The sequence below is a fragment of the Mandrillus leucophaeus genome, unplaced genomic scaffold, assembly GCF_000951045.1.
Source record: "Mandrillus leucophaeus isolate KB7577 unplaced genomic scaffold, Mleu.le_1.0 Scaffold432, whole genome shotgun sequence".
Taxonomy (NCBI): Eukaryota; Metazoa; Chordata; class Mammalia; order Primates; family Cercopithecidae; genus Mandrillus; species Mandrillus leucophaeus.
Genome location: NW_012104610.1, coordinates 895,015 through 909,481, shown reverse-complemented (window position 1 = coordinate 909,481; position 14,467 = coordinate 895,015). Strand labels below are relative to the sequence as shown.

The 14,467-nt window shown below is 57.7% G+C and overlaps 2 protein-coding genes across 2 annotated transcripts in view; one reads left to right on the top strand and one right to left on the bottom strand.

The window, feature by feature from the left end:
• Nucleotides 1-9,793, top strand: part of INPPL1 (inositol polyphosphate phosphatase-like 1) — a 10,936-nt gene extending 1,143 nt beyond the window's left edge. Inside the window, 24 exon segments of the mRNA XM_011993662.1 lie at nucleotides 245-338; nucleotides 445-534; nucleotides 705-800; nucleotides 902-1,052; nucleotides 1,143-1,249; nucleotides 1,539-1,641; nucleotides 1,736-1,932; nucleotides 2,243-2,360; nucleotides 2,978-3,074; nucleotides 3,364-3,502; nucleotides 3,613-3,712; nucleotides 3,813-3,901; nucleotides 4,179-4,260; nucleotides 4,393-4,482; nucleotides 4,994-5,107; nucleotides 5,239-5,327; nucleotides 5,803-5,890; nucleotides 5,982-6,137; nucleotides 6,366-6,444; nucleotides 6,540-6,680; nucleotides 7,818-8,398; nucleotides 8,401-8,490; nucleotides 8,741-8,874; nucleotides 8,962-9,793. Of these exon segments, the coding sequence (XP_011849052.1) occupies nucleotides 245-338; nucleotides 445-534; nucleotides 705-800; nucleotides 902-1,052; nucleotides 1,143-1,249; nucleotides 1,539-1,641; nucleotides 1,736-1,932; nucleotides 2,243-2,360; nucleotides 2,978-3,074; nucleotides 3,364-3,502; nucleotides 3,613-3,712; nucleotides 3,813-3,901; nucleotides 4,179-4,260; nucleotides 4,393-4,482; nucleotides 4,994-5,107; nucleotides 5,239-5,327; nucleotides 5,803-5,890; nucleotides 5,982-6,137; nucleotides 6,366-6,444; nucleotides 6,540-6,680; nucleotides 7,818-8,398; nucleotides 8,401-8,490; nucleotides 8,741-8,829 (2,980 nt within the window). The 3' untranslated portion in view covers nucleotides 8,830-8,874; nucleotides 8,962-9,793.
• PHOX2A (paired-like homeobox 2a) lies at nucleotides 9,755-14,467 on the bottom strand (the record flags this gene model as incomplete). The annotated part of the gene is made up of 3 exons (XM_011993729.1): nucleotides 9,755-10,904; nucleotides 11,686-11,873; nucleotides 14,413-14,467. Coding segments are annotated over 3 exons (693 nt in total), but the record flags the coding sequence as incomplete, so codon positions are not given.

The window sequence follows — 14,467 nt, the reverse complement described above, 5'->3', positions numbered from 1 at the left end:
GGCTGCACAGGTATCTGGGACATCCAACCCCATGTATTACACCCTTACCTCTGACCTGTCCTCACCTGCTTCCTGGCTGTACAGGTGCCCTGATCTCTGACCCTGAACAGTGAACTAGCCATTACCTCTTGACTTTCCTCACCAGTACCCTTCATCCTTGTGGTGAGGTGGAGGCTACACCCAGTGCCCCCTTCCCTATACTTAGGCCGGGGTGGGGGTTCTTTTGATCTGATGCCTCCTCTAGTGAGGTGGACAAAGTCCTGTCAGGCCTGGAGATCCTGTCCAAGGTGTTTGACCAGCAGAGCTCGCCCATGGTGACCCGCCTTTTGCAGCAGCAGGTAGGATTGTAGGGAGACCTCTGGGAGGTGGGTTCGTGTTCTGGAGCTGGGTGGGAGGCTCTGTGTAGGTGACTCATGTACAAGCCTGGTTCTTCCTCCCCGCCAGAACCTGCCACAGACAGGGGAGCAGGAACTAGAGAGTCTGGTGCTGAAGCTGTCAGTGCTAAAGGACTTCCTGTCAGGCATCCAGAAGAAGGTAGCATGACCTCTGACCCTTGACCCCCAATTCACTGGCCACTGTCATTGGCCTAGCACTGATCTCAACCCTGAGTCTGCAACTTAACATTGGCCCCAACGTCAATTGTGCCCCTCCCTGCCCCAGCCTTCAGTGTGTCCCCTGGCCCCACCCTGCCCTGTTCCCTCCAGGCCCTAAAGGCCCTACAGGACATGAGCTCCACAGCACCCCCGGCTCCGCAGCCATCCACACGTAAGGCCAAGACCATCCCCGTGCAGGCCTTTGAGGTACATGGCAGTGGGGCCTCACAGGGCAAAGGGTGGTTGGAGGTGACCAAGGTGCTGCCTGCTCCAAGATCTTGTCAGCAGCCTCCCCACCTGGCCTACAGGTGAAGCTAGATGTGACCCTGGGTGACCTGACCAAGATTGGGAAGTCGCAGAAGTTCACACTGAGCGTAGATGTGGAGGGTGGGCGGCTGGTGCTGCTGCGGAGACAGCGGGACTCCCAGGAGGACTGGACCACCTTCACGCACGACCGCAGTGAGCCAGGGCCAGACCTGGGAGGGGTGGGCAGGGTGGAGCCCCTGGCCCAGGGGCACAGGCCTGTGTGACCCGTCCTCCATGCCCTAGTCCGCCAGCTCATTAAGTCCCAGCGTGTCCAGAACAAGCTGGGTGTTGTGTTTGAGAAGGAGAAGGACCGGACTCAGCGCAAGGACTTCATCTTTGTCAGTGCCCGGGTGAGCAGCAGGCTGGGCCAGGCCACTGGGGACTGCGGGAGTCCCCCACATGGGTGCTTCCCATTGGATGGGAAGAGAGGGAACACATGATGTAGGCATGCCATCCCTCCTGGCAAGGGTGGGTCTGACAGCGTAGAGGGTGTTGAGAACGGGTGGTTGAGCAGTGGGTATACAGTGGAGAACCAGACAGACCCTCTCCTCATGGACATGAGCCAACTGGCAGGGTATCCCTCTGGAAGGGGGGCTTTCTGGATGCCTACCTGCCCCTGAGTGGCTGCTGTCCCCCCAGAAGCGGGAGGCCTTCTGCCAGCTGCTGCAGCTCATGAAGAACAAACACTCCAAGCAGGATGAGCCGGACATGATCTCCATCTTCATAGGCACCTGGAACATGGGTCAGGCCCGGGCTGGGGCTGGGGCGGGAGAGAGGGATGGCTCCAGAGCAGGTGCCTAACCCCTCCAGACCCAACTTACCCCCTTCACCTCCAGGAAGTGTACCACCTCCAAAAACTGTGACATCCTGGTTCACATCGAAGGGTCTGGGGAAGACCCTGGACGAGGTCACAGTGACCATACCCCATGACATCTATGTCTTTGGGACCCAGGAGAACTCAGTGGGTGACCGCGAGTGGCTGGACCTACTGCGCGGGGGCCTCAAGGAGCTTACGGATCTGGATTACCGCCCGGTGAGGAGGGGGTCATCTTGTCCAGGCCCCTGTCCTCACACACCACCTCCAAACTATCCTACTTGACTTCATGGGCAACCCCGGGAGCACAGCTTCACTGGCTTTTTCTCTGGTCCCTGAGCATATCCTTTGGGAGATCTGACCTGAGTCCTTCATGCCACGAGAGGAACCATTTATCTCCAGTCCCTCAGGAAGAGGGGTGGCAAGCCTTCCTATCCTGTGATGGACACAAAAAGTCTATTTACAGTGCAGGGGGAAATGCAGGCAGTGGGTGCAGCAGGGCAGTGGTGACCATGCACTCTCTACCCAGATTGCCATGCAATCACTGTGGAATATCAAGGTGGCAGTGCTGGTCAAGCCAGAGCACGAGAACCGTATCAGCCACGTCAGTACGTCCAGTGTGAAGACTGGCATTGCCAATACCCTGGGTAAGCGGGGCTGGCAGGTGCCCAAGGGTGGCAGCGTCCCTCTGTCCATGGCTTCTGCTTCCTCTCAAGCCTAGTATTCCCCTTTTTTGGTGATCTTAGTTTTCCCATATATAGGGTACTTTGAACTTTGAAAAGCATATTCATATTCCAAATCTCTCCCAGCACCACTGGGAAGGCAAGGCCAGGATAATTACCCCCGTTTCACAGATGATAAAACTCAAACCCAGAGTGGTTGAGTGACCTGCCCAAGGTCACATAGCAAGTAAGTGGTGGGGCCAGGCATTGTGCCCAGGTCTCCTGATTTTTAGTCTGGTGCTCTCCCAGGAGAGATTCTGCTCAGAATTTGCAGGGCCTTTCAGTTTCACCCTTGGGGTCCCCTGTGATCTCCAGGGGCTCTGCTCACACCTGCAGACAGATTCAGGCCATCCACACAGACCATGTGTGCCCAATGAGGACCCCCCCCAGGGAAGGTGTGGGTGTGTGCAGGGGCCTGCCCGTGTCACAGCGTCTGGTGGCTCAGTGGGAGGATCCTCTCACTGCAGCTTTGAGAGGCAGAAGTGTGACTTGGGAGCCCTCTGAGGGTGACCCAGGCCTTCCTCTCTTGCTTGTCCTAAAAGGGAACAAGGGGGCTGTGGGAGTCTCCTTCATGTTCAATGGCACCTCATTTGGCTTTGTGAATTGTCACCTTACCTCAGGAAATGAGAAGACGGCTCGGTGAGGGGGCACCTTTCCCATGGTCTCTTTACACCCATCCTGTTCACCTGAGGCCTGTTCCTGCTCCCATATCCCAGCCCATGGCCCTCCCGCAGGCCTGTCTCCAGAGACCCCCTGCTCTCTTACCCCAATTCAAGACCCTTCTGTTCCTGACCCTGACCTTGTCCCCAGGGGTCCGGATCTTTATCCCATCCCTGACTCCTGAGACTTCTTCCCTTTACGCCTATCCCTGACTTCTGGCTCTGACCCTGGGGATCTACCCCTCCCCACCCCACACCCCTCACCCTAGGAGGAACCAGAACTACTTGGACATCCTGCGGCTGCTCTCGCTGGGCGACCGGCAGCTCAGTGCCTTTGACATCTCTCTGCGTTTCACACACCTCTTCTGGTTTGGGGACCTCAACTACCGCCTGGACATGGATATCCAGGTGTGAGCAGGGCCCTGCCATGGCTGTAGGGAGACTAAGGGTCACATGGGCTATCACCCCTGGCTCTGGCTCAGGAGGAAAGTTTCCAGCCTTTGCATCCTGCACCCCAGGAGATCCTGAACTACATCAGCAGGAAGGAGTTTGAGCCCCTCCTCAGGGTGGACCAGCTCAACCTGGAGCGGGAGAAGCACAAGGTCTTCCTTCGATTCAGTGAGTGTGGGCCCGGCAGGTGGTGATCTGAGGGCTAGGAGGCTTGCAGTATCCCTGGGTATCAGGGCCCTGAACCCCACCTGTCCCCTGCTTTCCTCAGGTGAGGAGGAGATCTCCTTCCCACCCACCTACCGCTATGAGCGGGGTTCCCGGGACACATATGCCTGGCACAAGCAGAAGCCAACTGGGGTGAGCCAAGAAAATGGCATGGGCCTTGGGGGACCCCAGGCCTGCGATGAATCAAGAATTTGGGTCAAGGGTATGGGTCTCTGCAGCTTCCACTCCAGCCTCCATGGCCCCTCTGAGGCCTTTGGGTGATCCTGGGTATTGTGAGGATCCGAGAAGGGAGGTGGGTGCTGGGGCCCCTTGTAATAGAAGTGTGGGGACTTATCAGCTCTGGAGTGGGGTCCATGCCAAGCAGCCCCCTAGCTGTCAGCTCTAACCATGCTGCCATCCCCTGCCCCAGGTCCGGACCAATGTGCCCTCATGGTGTGACCGGATTCTGTGGAAATCCTACCCTGAAACTCACATCATCTGCAATTCTTATGGTCAGAGCCTCCCGGACAGAGTGATGGGAGATCTGGGGTGGTCACCATCTGGACTCTGCCCTAACCTTGGGAGGTGGGTGCAGAGGGTGGGAATATTCTCCCTGAGTCCCCATTCCTATCGCCTCTCCCCAGGTTGCACTGATGACATCGTCACCAGTGACCACTCCCCTGTGTTTGGGACATTTGAGGTTGGAGTTACCTCCCAGTTCATCTCCAAGAAAGGTGACTGTTCCAGATGTGCTTGTGGATGTGGCATAATCTGAGTGGGCACAGCTGGTGGCCTCGGGATATACATAGGTTTGACTATGTAAGTGTGTGTGTGGGTGTGTGTACCAGTGAGTGCAGGAGTGCTTCTCAAGGTGTGATGTGTCAGGGTGTCTGTGTGCTGGGGCCATCACAAGAATTATGTGCCCATGCTTGTGTGTGTACATACGTGAGTGTACACGTATCTATGTGCCTGTGTCTGTCTGGGCCCACGTGTGTGTCCCTGAGTATGCCTGGACATGTGGCAATCCCGCAGGCATTCTGGTCCCCAGCATCCTCTTCAGTGGGCATTTTATTCTTGGGTTGTCTCTTTGCTCTGGTCCAGGGTCTGGGCTCTGGAGTTTCCCTGTTGGTGGCCCTGCCTCCTTGCTCTGGACCCCTGATTTCATGTCCCAGGGCCCTGCTTCTCTGTCCCATTCCTCTATGATCCTCTCAGCCCTCCTGTTTGCTCTTCTCCCTTTCCCCTCAGGGCTCTCGAAGACTTCAGACCAGGCCTACATTGAGTTTGAGAGCATCGAGGCCATTGTGAAGACAGCCAGCCGCACCAAGTTCTTCATCGAGTTCTACTCTACCTGCCTGGAGGGTCAGAGGCGGGTCAGGGGCTGGGTGTGGGCCAAGGAGGATGGGAGGCCAGAGGGTGCAGTCAGCCCCCTACTTAGTGGGAAGGGAAGCTGAGAGGTGGTACTCAGTTGGGTGTCTCCCACCCCCACCCAGAATACAAGAAGAGCTTTGAGAATGATGCCCAAAGCAGTGACAACATCAACTTCCTCAAAGTGCAGTGGTCTTCACGCCAGCTGCCCACGGTGAGGCTGTGGGCAGGGCCTCTGCTTATGGGTGAGGGCACAGAGAGGGGTGCAGAAGAGTTTATTGAGGAGCCTGCCTGGGAGGGAGTGTGGGGCCAGCAGAGCATGTGTGTGTGTGTGTGTGTGTGTGTGTATATGGGCATGAGTGAGGATAAAGGCCTTTGCTTTATTCTGGGAGTGTGGAACCTTGTTGCAGTTTGTTCATTCAGGAGATGCTTCTTGAGCTTTTGCTAAATGTCAGGTCCTGTGTTAGCTACTGAGAAAATGAATTAGTTACAGTGATGCTAAGTGCTGTAAAAGGCCTGTATAGGGCTGTGTCTTCTGCATTCAGGATTTGGCTCTTCTCTGAAGAGTTGAGTGTGAGTGAGCACAGATGACCTGAGGGTGAAGAATGAGTAGTGTCAGGGGCAGCATGTGGGAGGGGCAGGAGGAAGTGGCAGGGCTTTGTTCCTCACTGGGCCTCCCTGCTTCCCAGCTCAAACCAATTCTGGCTGATATCGAGTACCTGCAGGACCAGCACCTCCTGCTCACAGTCAAGTCCATGGATGGCTATGAATCCTATGGTGAGGAGTGAGGGGTGCTGAGGGGAACAGGAAGCCAGGCAGGGCCTAGATTGGCTTGGTAATTTGCTGGTTTGTCCCATCTGCCCCTCAGGGGAATGTGTGGTTGCACTCAAGTCCATGATTGGCAGCACGGCCCAACAGTTCCTGACCTTCCTGTCCCACCGTGGCGAGGAGACAGGCAATATCAGAGGCTCCATGAAGGTGCGGGTGCCCACGGAGCGCCTGGGCACCCGTGAGCGGCTCTACGGTGGGGACTTCAATGGGATATGAGATAGGGTGGTGTGAACAGATCTAGGAGGGCAGGACTGGGGTGTCGGGGGCATGTTGGAATCTCTGGGATACCTGGAGGTTCTGCAGCCACAGCTGGGAATTGTCTGCCCCAAGGCATAGCTGGGAAAGGGCTGGAAGGCCCCGTGGGTGTCTGTGGGATCCAGGACCCCAGGTCTCCTCTGAGTCTCCCTTCCTGCCCCCTCAGAATGGATCAGCATTGATAAGGATGAGGCAGGAGCAAAGAGCAAAGCCCCCTCTGTGTCCCGAGGGATCCAGGAGCCCAGGTGAGCTAGGGCTGTGTTGAATGTCATATGAAAGGGCACCTGGGGGCATCTGGTCAACCCCACTTCATCTCCTCTCTCCTGTGCATCCCTGGCAGGTCAGGGAGCCGCAAGCCAGCCTTCACAGAGGCCTCCTGCCCGCTCTCCAGGTTATTCGAAGAACCAGAGAAACCTCCACCAACTGGGAGGCCCCCAGCCCCACCCCGAGCAGCTCCCCGGGAGGAGCCCTTGACCCCCAGGTGAGAGGAGGAACCTGTCACTGCCCCTGCTTCCCCTGCCCACCTCTATCCATCACTATCCCCTGCAGGGTCTCAGGGCTGGATTGGGGATCGTCAGCTGCTTAGGTGCCCTGCTACCCTGTGGTTGAAGGTGCCACAGCCTTATGCCTGTGGCCACTCTGGCCAGCCAGGCCACCCTTAGGTGTGGCTCTGAGTCAAAGGGAGCAGTCAGCCTTTCCTCTCAATTCCGCCTTTAAAAATGGAATTTGAAATTGTTTTTAAGACAGCTCCCTCCATGTAAACAGACCTAGCTTGAGCCTTCTGTTTAGAGGAGGCACACGGCTCGGCCTGGGATTTCCCAGGGTACCTTCTTTGGAACTCTGTCCTGCAAGAGGCCCCACTTGAAATGGGTTTGTGGTCAAATGAGTTTGGGAAATGCTTTTTTCTAGATTCTTTTCTTAGACATTCCCAGTGCACATTAGTATTACCAAAAGCTCTGAGCATGTGGACAGGAAGGAAACCTCTTTTCAGCTCTGTTTAATATGGTTTCTCAAACTTAATGGGCCAGGAAACTTATTTTCCACATAGTAACTATTAACGTCCTGGGGAATTAGTGCTCTGTGTCACACTTTGGGAAAGTGAGGCTTGCTTTCTAATTATATCCAGTGGTTGCTTAAACTTACATAAATTCCTAGGTACAGGTTGGTGCTTTTTTACTCATCTTCAGCTGTTGTCAGTCACCCGGGTTTTATCCCCAGGTTTGAATAAGACCCACCTGAATCTCTGAGAAAGATTCTGCAGTGGATTGACTGTGGGTGCCTCGAGAGGCTTTCCAAACCTGGCCTCTCATTGGAGGCTTTACTTGACCTGTCTTCTGGCACCTCTATTCTGAACCATTTAGCTTAGGTTTCACAGCTACAGATAAAGATATGAAAGATCTAAGAATCTTAGCAAGTGAGGCAAGGGTTATCCATTCAAAGGGTTATCCTCCCGCTGACCTTTATAGATGAAGAAACTAAGGGCAGCTGATGTGCTCAAGGTCATGAGAAAGTCTAGGACCAGGGGCCTTTCTGACTCCTGTCTAGTTCTCCCTCCACTGCTCCCACTGCCTTAGACCTGGGTTCCTGGATCCTGGAGTCATTCTGCTTCTACACCCAGGTTGAAGCCAGAGGGAGCTCCTGAACCAGAAGGGGTGGCCGCCCCCCCTCCCAAGAACAGCTTCAATAACCCTGCCTACTACGTCCTTGAAGGGGTCCCACACCAGCTGCTGCCCCCGGAGCCACCCTCGCCTGCCAGGGCCCCTGTCCCACCTGCCACGAAGAACAAAGTGGCCATTACAGTGCCTGCTCCACAGCTTGGGCGCCACCGGCCACCTCGGGTGGGAGAGGGGAGTTCTTCAGATGAAGAGTCTGGAGGCACGCTGCCCCCTCCAGACTTTCCACCTCCACCACTGCCGGACTCAGCCATCTTCCTGTCACCTAGCCTGGATCCTTTACCAGGGCCAGTGGTCCGGGGCCGTGGGGGGGGTGAGGCCCGTGGCCCGCCGCCTCCCAAGGCCCATCCAAGGCCCCCACTGCCCCCAGGCCCCTCACCAGCCAGCACTTTCCTGGGGGAAGTGGCCGGTGGGGATGACCGGTCCTGCTCGGTGCTGCAGATGGCCAAGACGCTGAGCGAGGTGGACTACGCCCCTGCTGGGCCCGCACGCTCAGCACTCCTCCCAGGCCCCCTGGAGCTGCAGCCACACCGGGGACTGTCCTCGGACTATGGCCGGCCCCTCAGCTTCCCTCCACCCCGCATCCGGGAGAGCATCCAGGAAGACCTGGCAGAGGAGGTGTGTGGAGCAGGGTGGCTGTCTTTGTGCCTGAGGAGTGTGCTTGCCCACAGACTGGTACCCTTTCACTCCACCATTCAGCTCTCATGGTGTCCCCGCTACCCTGAACCGAGCACTGGGAAGTTGGGAGACACATGAATCAGCCCAGCCTTTCCCTTCCTTTTCCCCAGAGCATGCAGCAGAATGTGACTGTCTGCAGGTGTTTCTATGGGGGACACTGAGCTCCCCCTGACATGCCCTGTTTTCTTAGGCTCCGTGCCCGCAGGGCGGGCGGGCCAGCGGGCTGGGCGAGGCAGGCATGGGCGCCTGGCTGCGGGCTATCGGCTTGGAGCGCTATGAGGAGGGCCTGGTGCATAATGGCTGGGACGACCTGGAGTTTCTCAGGTGGGGGAGGGGCTGGCCCCGGGGGCGGAGCTGGGGCCCTCAGGACCCCCTAGCCCATCTCACTTCCCAGCCTGTTTTACTCCACAGTGACATCACCGAGGAGGACTTGGAGGAGGCTGGGGTGCAGGACCCGGCTCACAAGCGCCTCCTTCTGGACACCCTGCAGCTCAGCAAGTGATAGCGGAGGCACCACGAAGCTGTGAACTCAGCGTCTCTCCCTGCTACCAAGGCCCAGCTATGGCCCCAGGGTTGAAAAGTTATGAGGGTCAGGGGAGTATGTCTCTGCCTATTTATTGGGGATCAGCATTCCCCGCTGCCCAATCATTTGCAATGCCCTAATTAGGGCATCCTGCCCTTCGCCTTTTAGGCTCAGGTCGGAAGGTCAGTTGCCATGGTTACCGAGGACCCTGGTTACTCTGGTGCTGTCCTTTTACTGGACTCCGCCTCCCAGCCCCAGGGGTACCTGTGGGGGCCCATTTGGGTACGTCTGGGCCCCCACTTTCACCAGTGTTTCTGCAGCCTTCCACCGGGCCTGAACCACATGGGAGGCGCTTCGCTAAGACCTCCCCACCCCCGCTGGAGGTGGGGGCGGGTGTCCGTCCGGAAATGAAGGAAGAGCCCGAGGACCGGGCTGGGGTTTATTTAAACTGTTCTGTGTGGGTTGGGGAGGGAGGGCACCTTAATATTATTGGGGTTAGTTGGGGTGGGGCAGGATCTCAGCCATAAAGTGCCAGTTTGCTTAGTTCTGTCTCCTTGTCCGTGCTGCCCTGCGCTGCGGATGCATGGCGGCGGGCTTGGGGAGGGAGGTTCCTCGCAGGTCTCAGCCCGGGACAAGGTCTTGCAGGCAGTCTCCTGGGCAGTCGGAAGGGTTGCGGCGTGATGTCTTCAATAAATTAAGTTTTATTTGGATTGAGTAAAACTTCAATAAATTACAAGTTTTTCAAAGAAAAAGGACAACCAAAAAATTTAGGGAAAGGAAATACCTCTGTCCCATTCCCTGGGCAGCCCCTCCACTCCTCCAACAGGTCCACCCTCTGTGCCACACGGGCTAAGGAAGAGAGGAGACACGTGAGGGACGCATTGGCAGTGGCCACTGATTATCCCGCAACCTATCCCGCAACCACCAGCCTCTGTATGGGTGGGGTTAAGGCGGGTGGGCCCGAGGGGTGGGGCAGCAGACTTTCCTGGTCACCAACGTAAGGGGTGACCCAGCCACTGCAGAGCCAGGGAAGGGGGCTGTGCCGCTCCTCCTTGAGGACCTTCACTTTGAGGGCACTGTGTTAGGGACAGGCCTCATGTGGTACCGCATCCAAAGAAGGCCAAGCTAGAAGAGGCTCCGGGGTTCTCCTGGAGGGGGTCCCGGTGAAAAGAATTCCGCTCTGCTGGTAGAGGGTGGGTGAGGACGAGAGTGGCCCTGACTTGGTCTCCAAAGTTAGGGAGGACACACCCAGGGGTGAGACAGTAGGGAGTGGAGACAGATGGGGACTTCCAGGTGGGTGGCCAGGATGGGAGGGACTGTCAGGTCCTGGAGGGGCAGGGACGTCTCTGGGGGCAGGCTCGGAGCCTCCAGAGGCTGGCAGCTAGAACAGATTGGTCTTCAGGGCGGGGCCGGGCTTCCGGTGAAAGGAGGACAGAACCCCGGAGAAGGGCCCGGGGCCGGACTCGGCCGGCTGCCAAGCCTTAAGCAGTTCGGCCGCGCCTGCGCCGGGCCCGCCGCCCCCACCGCCCGCCACACCTGCCCACAGTGCGCCTTTGAGCGGCTGTGGCCCTGGCCCGGGTCCCGGCCCGGAGCCCAGTGCGACGGGCAGTGGGCTGGGGCTCAGGCGCGGGCTGGCCAGGCCGGGCGCAGGCGGCGGCGGCAGCGATGCAGTGCTATCCGGCGTGGGGCTGCATGTGGACTCCTTGGAGTCGTCGTCCTCTGAGGAGCAGCGCGCCTCGCCCTTTTTGGCGCCCGACGCGCCCGCCGCCCCTTTGGCGCTGGCCGCGCGCTCCTGTTTGCGGAACTTGGCCCGGCGGTTCTGGAACCAGACCTGCGGGCACAGGGGCCAGTCAGCCTGGACGAGGGTCGGAGAACGCACGGGGTCAGCCCGCGATCGCAAGGCTCGAGTGAGATCCTGGTTCGGAGAGAACCGGGCCCGGGTTCTTACTAGTTGGAGGGGCCTTCGGCCCTCCTGCACTCAGCCCGCTGCCCTCTGCACGCTCCACTGGCCCCTGCCTCCAGATCCCTGGGTTCTTGCCCCTGGGATCCACTCACCCGCTGACTCCGCTGCCTCTCAGCACTCCTGGTCTCCTGGAGGGGACCCTGCCTCCCTTCTCCTCACCCTAAGTTCTTCCCCCAATTCCTTCTTTTAGGAAGCTCTGGGACTTCCCTCCTGGAGCGTTCCAGGGCCGTGGAGAGCAGTTTAGGGCACCAGGAAAACCTTTTGTCTAGGGCGTCCAGTCAAGGTGGGCCAAATGAACATCTGTACACGGAGTTGTACAAATAGACAACAGTCTGCTCTAGCCCGGCTCTCTTCAGTCCTGTGCCTGCCACAAACTCAGCCTCCCGGGCTCCGGGTTTTCAAAGCTGCAGCGCCGGGATAGGAACCCCAGGGGTGCTGACTGGCCTCCCTCCACTCCTCAGCTCGGCCCCGAGGTCGCCTGGGTCTCTCCCTCTACCCCCTCGGCCTCCCTCCTGGCTTCTCAAGCATCTCTAGGAACGTTCTGCCCTAGGAGGGAGACAGAGCGGAGGTAGCCTGAAGCTACCTTGGGAGATCGGGTCTCCTCCTTCCATGGGCACACACTCTCGTACACACACGTGCATATACGCACCTGCACGCGAGCCTCAGTGAGGTCGATCTTGAGAGCCAGCTCCTCACGCGTGTAAATGTCGGGGTAGTGGGTCTCAGCGAAGACGCGCTCCAGCTCCTTGAGCTGTGCGCTGGTGAATGTGGTGCGGATGCGCCGCTGCTTGCGCTTCTCGTGCAGGCCGGACGGCTCTGGGAAGAACTTGTAGGGCACTGCGGGTGTGTGCAGGGCGGGTGGGGGAGCAACAAGGATAGGGGAGTGAGAAGCAGAGTTCAACCCGTTGTTTCCAGCTCCGAGGGAATCACATGCTTCCCCCGTCCCTCGCCTGGTCCCTCGTCTTGGTCCCAACAGCCTGGGGCGGAGCGTTCACCCTATCACTCAGTGGAGCCCGCGGGATAAAGGCAGATGGAGATCAGGGAGACCCGAGCCCCAAGAGCGGCCAAGGGGAAAGCATAATCCAATACTCCAGCCAAGACACCCCCTCCCCCACCCCACCCCCGTCAACGCCCTCCTCCCAAGCCCTGTTCCCTCCACCTCCCCTTGCACCCCCATTCAACCCCTGCCTCCGGCCCTCCCCTCCTGTCTCTCAGCCCGTCTGCTCCCTCTGTTTACCCTGGCCCTGGATGTCTGTCAAGTCTCATCAGCATTGCCAGGCTTCCCACTAACTAGTTCTGGGCCAAGGCTCTGCAACAGAGAACCTCCCACCGGCTCTCCTTTCAGCCCTACCACCAGCCATCCCACCGGCTTTCAGCTGTATACAGATTTGGCTCCCTCCACCCATCAACCTCCCCCCTTCCCAAGCCTCATTTCTTCAATCCTGCCCCACTCCCCTGACCCTCATTCTCCCCTAGATGTCCCCCTCTCCTCTTCGTCATCTTCCTCCATTTGAATCTCTCTTCAACTTTCCACTTCTGGGCCATTCTTCTCTTTGTGCCCATTGAGAAGACTTCCTCCATCTTCTCTTTGCCCTTCTTCTTCTTCTCCAGGCACCTTCTCCATGTCCCATCTCCTCCAAAGCCAACACTGCCCCCTAACTCTCTTCCTATACCCATCCCAGTCTCCACCGCCCCATAGGTAGTGTTTCTGACAGTACCTCCCTTCCCTGTCTCTAACCCTGGTTTAAGTCTTCATATTCACCAGAGGTCTCCAATCTCCATCTTTGCCCCATCTCTCCAGGCCTCCATCTCCCCTGATTCTTGTCTCCAGCACCCCATTTGTATTCTCATCTTCCTCATCTCTATTTCTAATCTTCCTTGGTCCCCATCACCTGATTGTTATCTCTATCTCCCCAACCCTGAGTCCCCATTTCTCCTAGGATTTCCAGTGCTTCCACCTCTGCTCCCATCTCTCTGTACCTTATCCCCATCTCTCTGGTCTCAAAACCCTGTATCTCTGGAGCCTGTCTCCCCTCTTCCCAATCCCTACCCTCATCTGGCTCAGGGTACCCAATCTCCCCACCCTGGTTCTCATTTCTCCAAATCCAGGTTCTCATTTCTCGTATCTCTCCCCCAGCTCCCAGTCTAAGGGGCCCAGTCTTTTTTTTTTCTTTTTTTTTTTTTTTTTTGAGATGGAGTCTGGTTCTGTCTCCCAGGCTGGAGTGCAATGGCATGGTCTCAGCTCACTGCAACCTCTGCCTCCCAGGTTCAAGCGATTCTCCTGCCTCAGCCTCCCAAGTAGCTGGGATTACAGGCGTGGGTCACCGTGCTCGGCTAATTTTTTTTTTTTGTATTTTTACTAGAGATGGGGTTTCACCATGTTGGTTAGGCAGGTCTTGAACTCCTGATCTCAAGTGATCCACCCGCCTTGGCCTCCCAAAATGCTGGGATTACAGGCGTGAGCCACTGTGCCTGGCCCTTAGGCCCCAGTCTTCTACTTGGGTCCCCAGTGGTCTTCCCAGGAGGGAAGGAGATAAAATTCCATGAGGCAGGCTGGGACTGTAATCAGAGGGATGAGATGACTGAGAAGCTCAGTGAGGTTGAGGGTTTGGACAGGGACTTGGATCAAAAGGCTTGGGGATACAGGAGCTGCTTCCATGTTCTACAGGACTCTAGCTGGGAGAGTCTGTGGGGGAATGGGGAAATACAAGTGGCTTAAAAACCCGGGCCCCTTTATTGCGGGCTACGGGATCTGGTTTTGGTGGCTACAAAAGGGTTCGGGCCCAGGCAGCATGGGTCCAAGACAGGGCAGGAAGGGCCTGATGGCCACGGGGGGCTCTAGGAAGCTTCCCGTCTGGGCAGCTCAGCTGCCTGCAGAGGTCCTTGCTGGGGGTCATGCATCTTGTGGGGCAGGGGTGACGGCGTGGGGTGATAAGTGGTGACAGGGCTGAGCTGGGAGCCTTTTTCAAAGATCCAGGGCTTGTAGAGGTTTAGTGGTCAGTCTCTGCAGGTGGTGAGGGGAAGGTTTAGTGGTCAGTCTCTGCAGGTGGTGAGGGGAAGGTTTAGCGGTCAGTCTTTGCAGGTGGTGAGGGGAAGGCCTGGTAAGGGGCCCAGAGCTGGATGGGGATCCATTTCCTTGACCTGAAGGGCACGAGACAGAGATTTGGCAACGAGAAAAAGGAACAGGAGAGATGAGAGGGTGAGGCTCATTCCTGCGAAGGAGAACCTCTCGTATTCTGGGGGTCTCTCGGGGCATCAGAGGGTCTGGCCAAGGCAGGAATGGGGGCGGCTGAGGGAGACAGTCGCATTCACTTGGCGAGCGGACCCGGGGATTCTGCAGGAATTGGAGGGAGGGTTGGGCCGGGGCTGCGCTCACCTGCCGAGTAGGGCGCGGGCTGGTGGTCGCGTAGGGCGCCAAGCGCGCAGTTGGA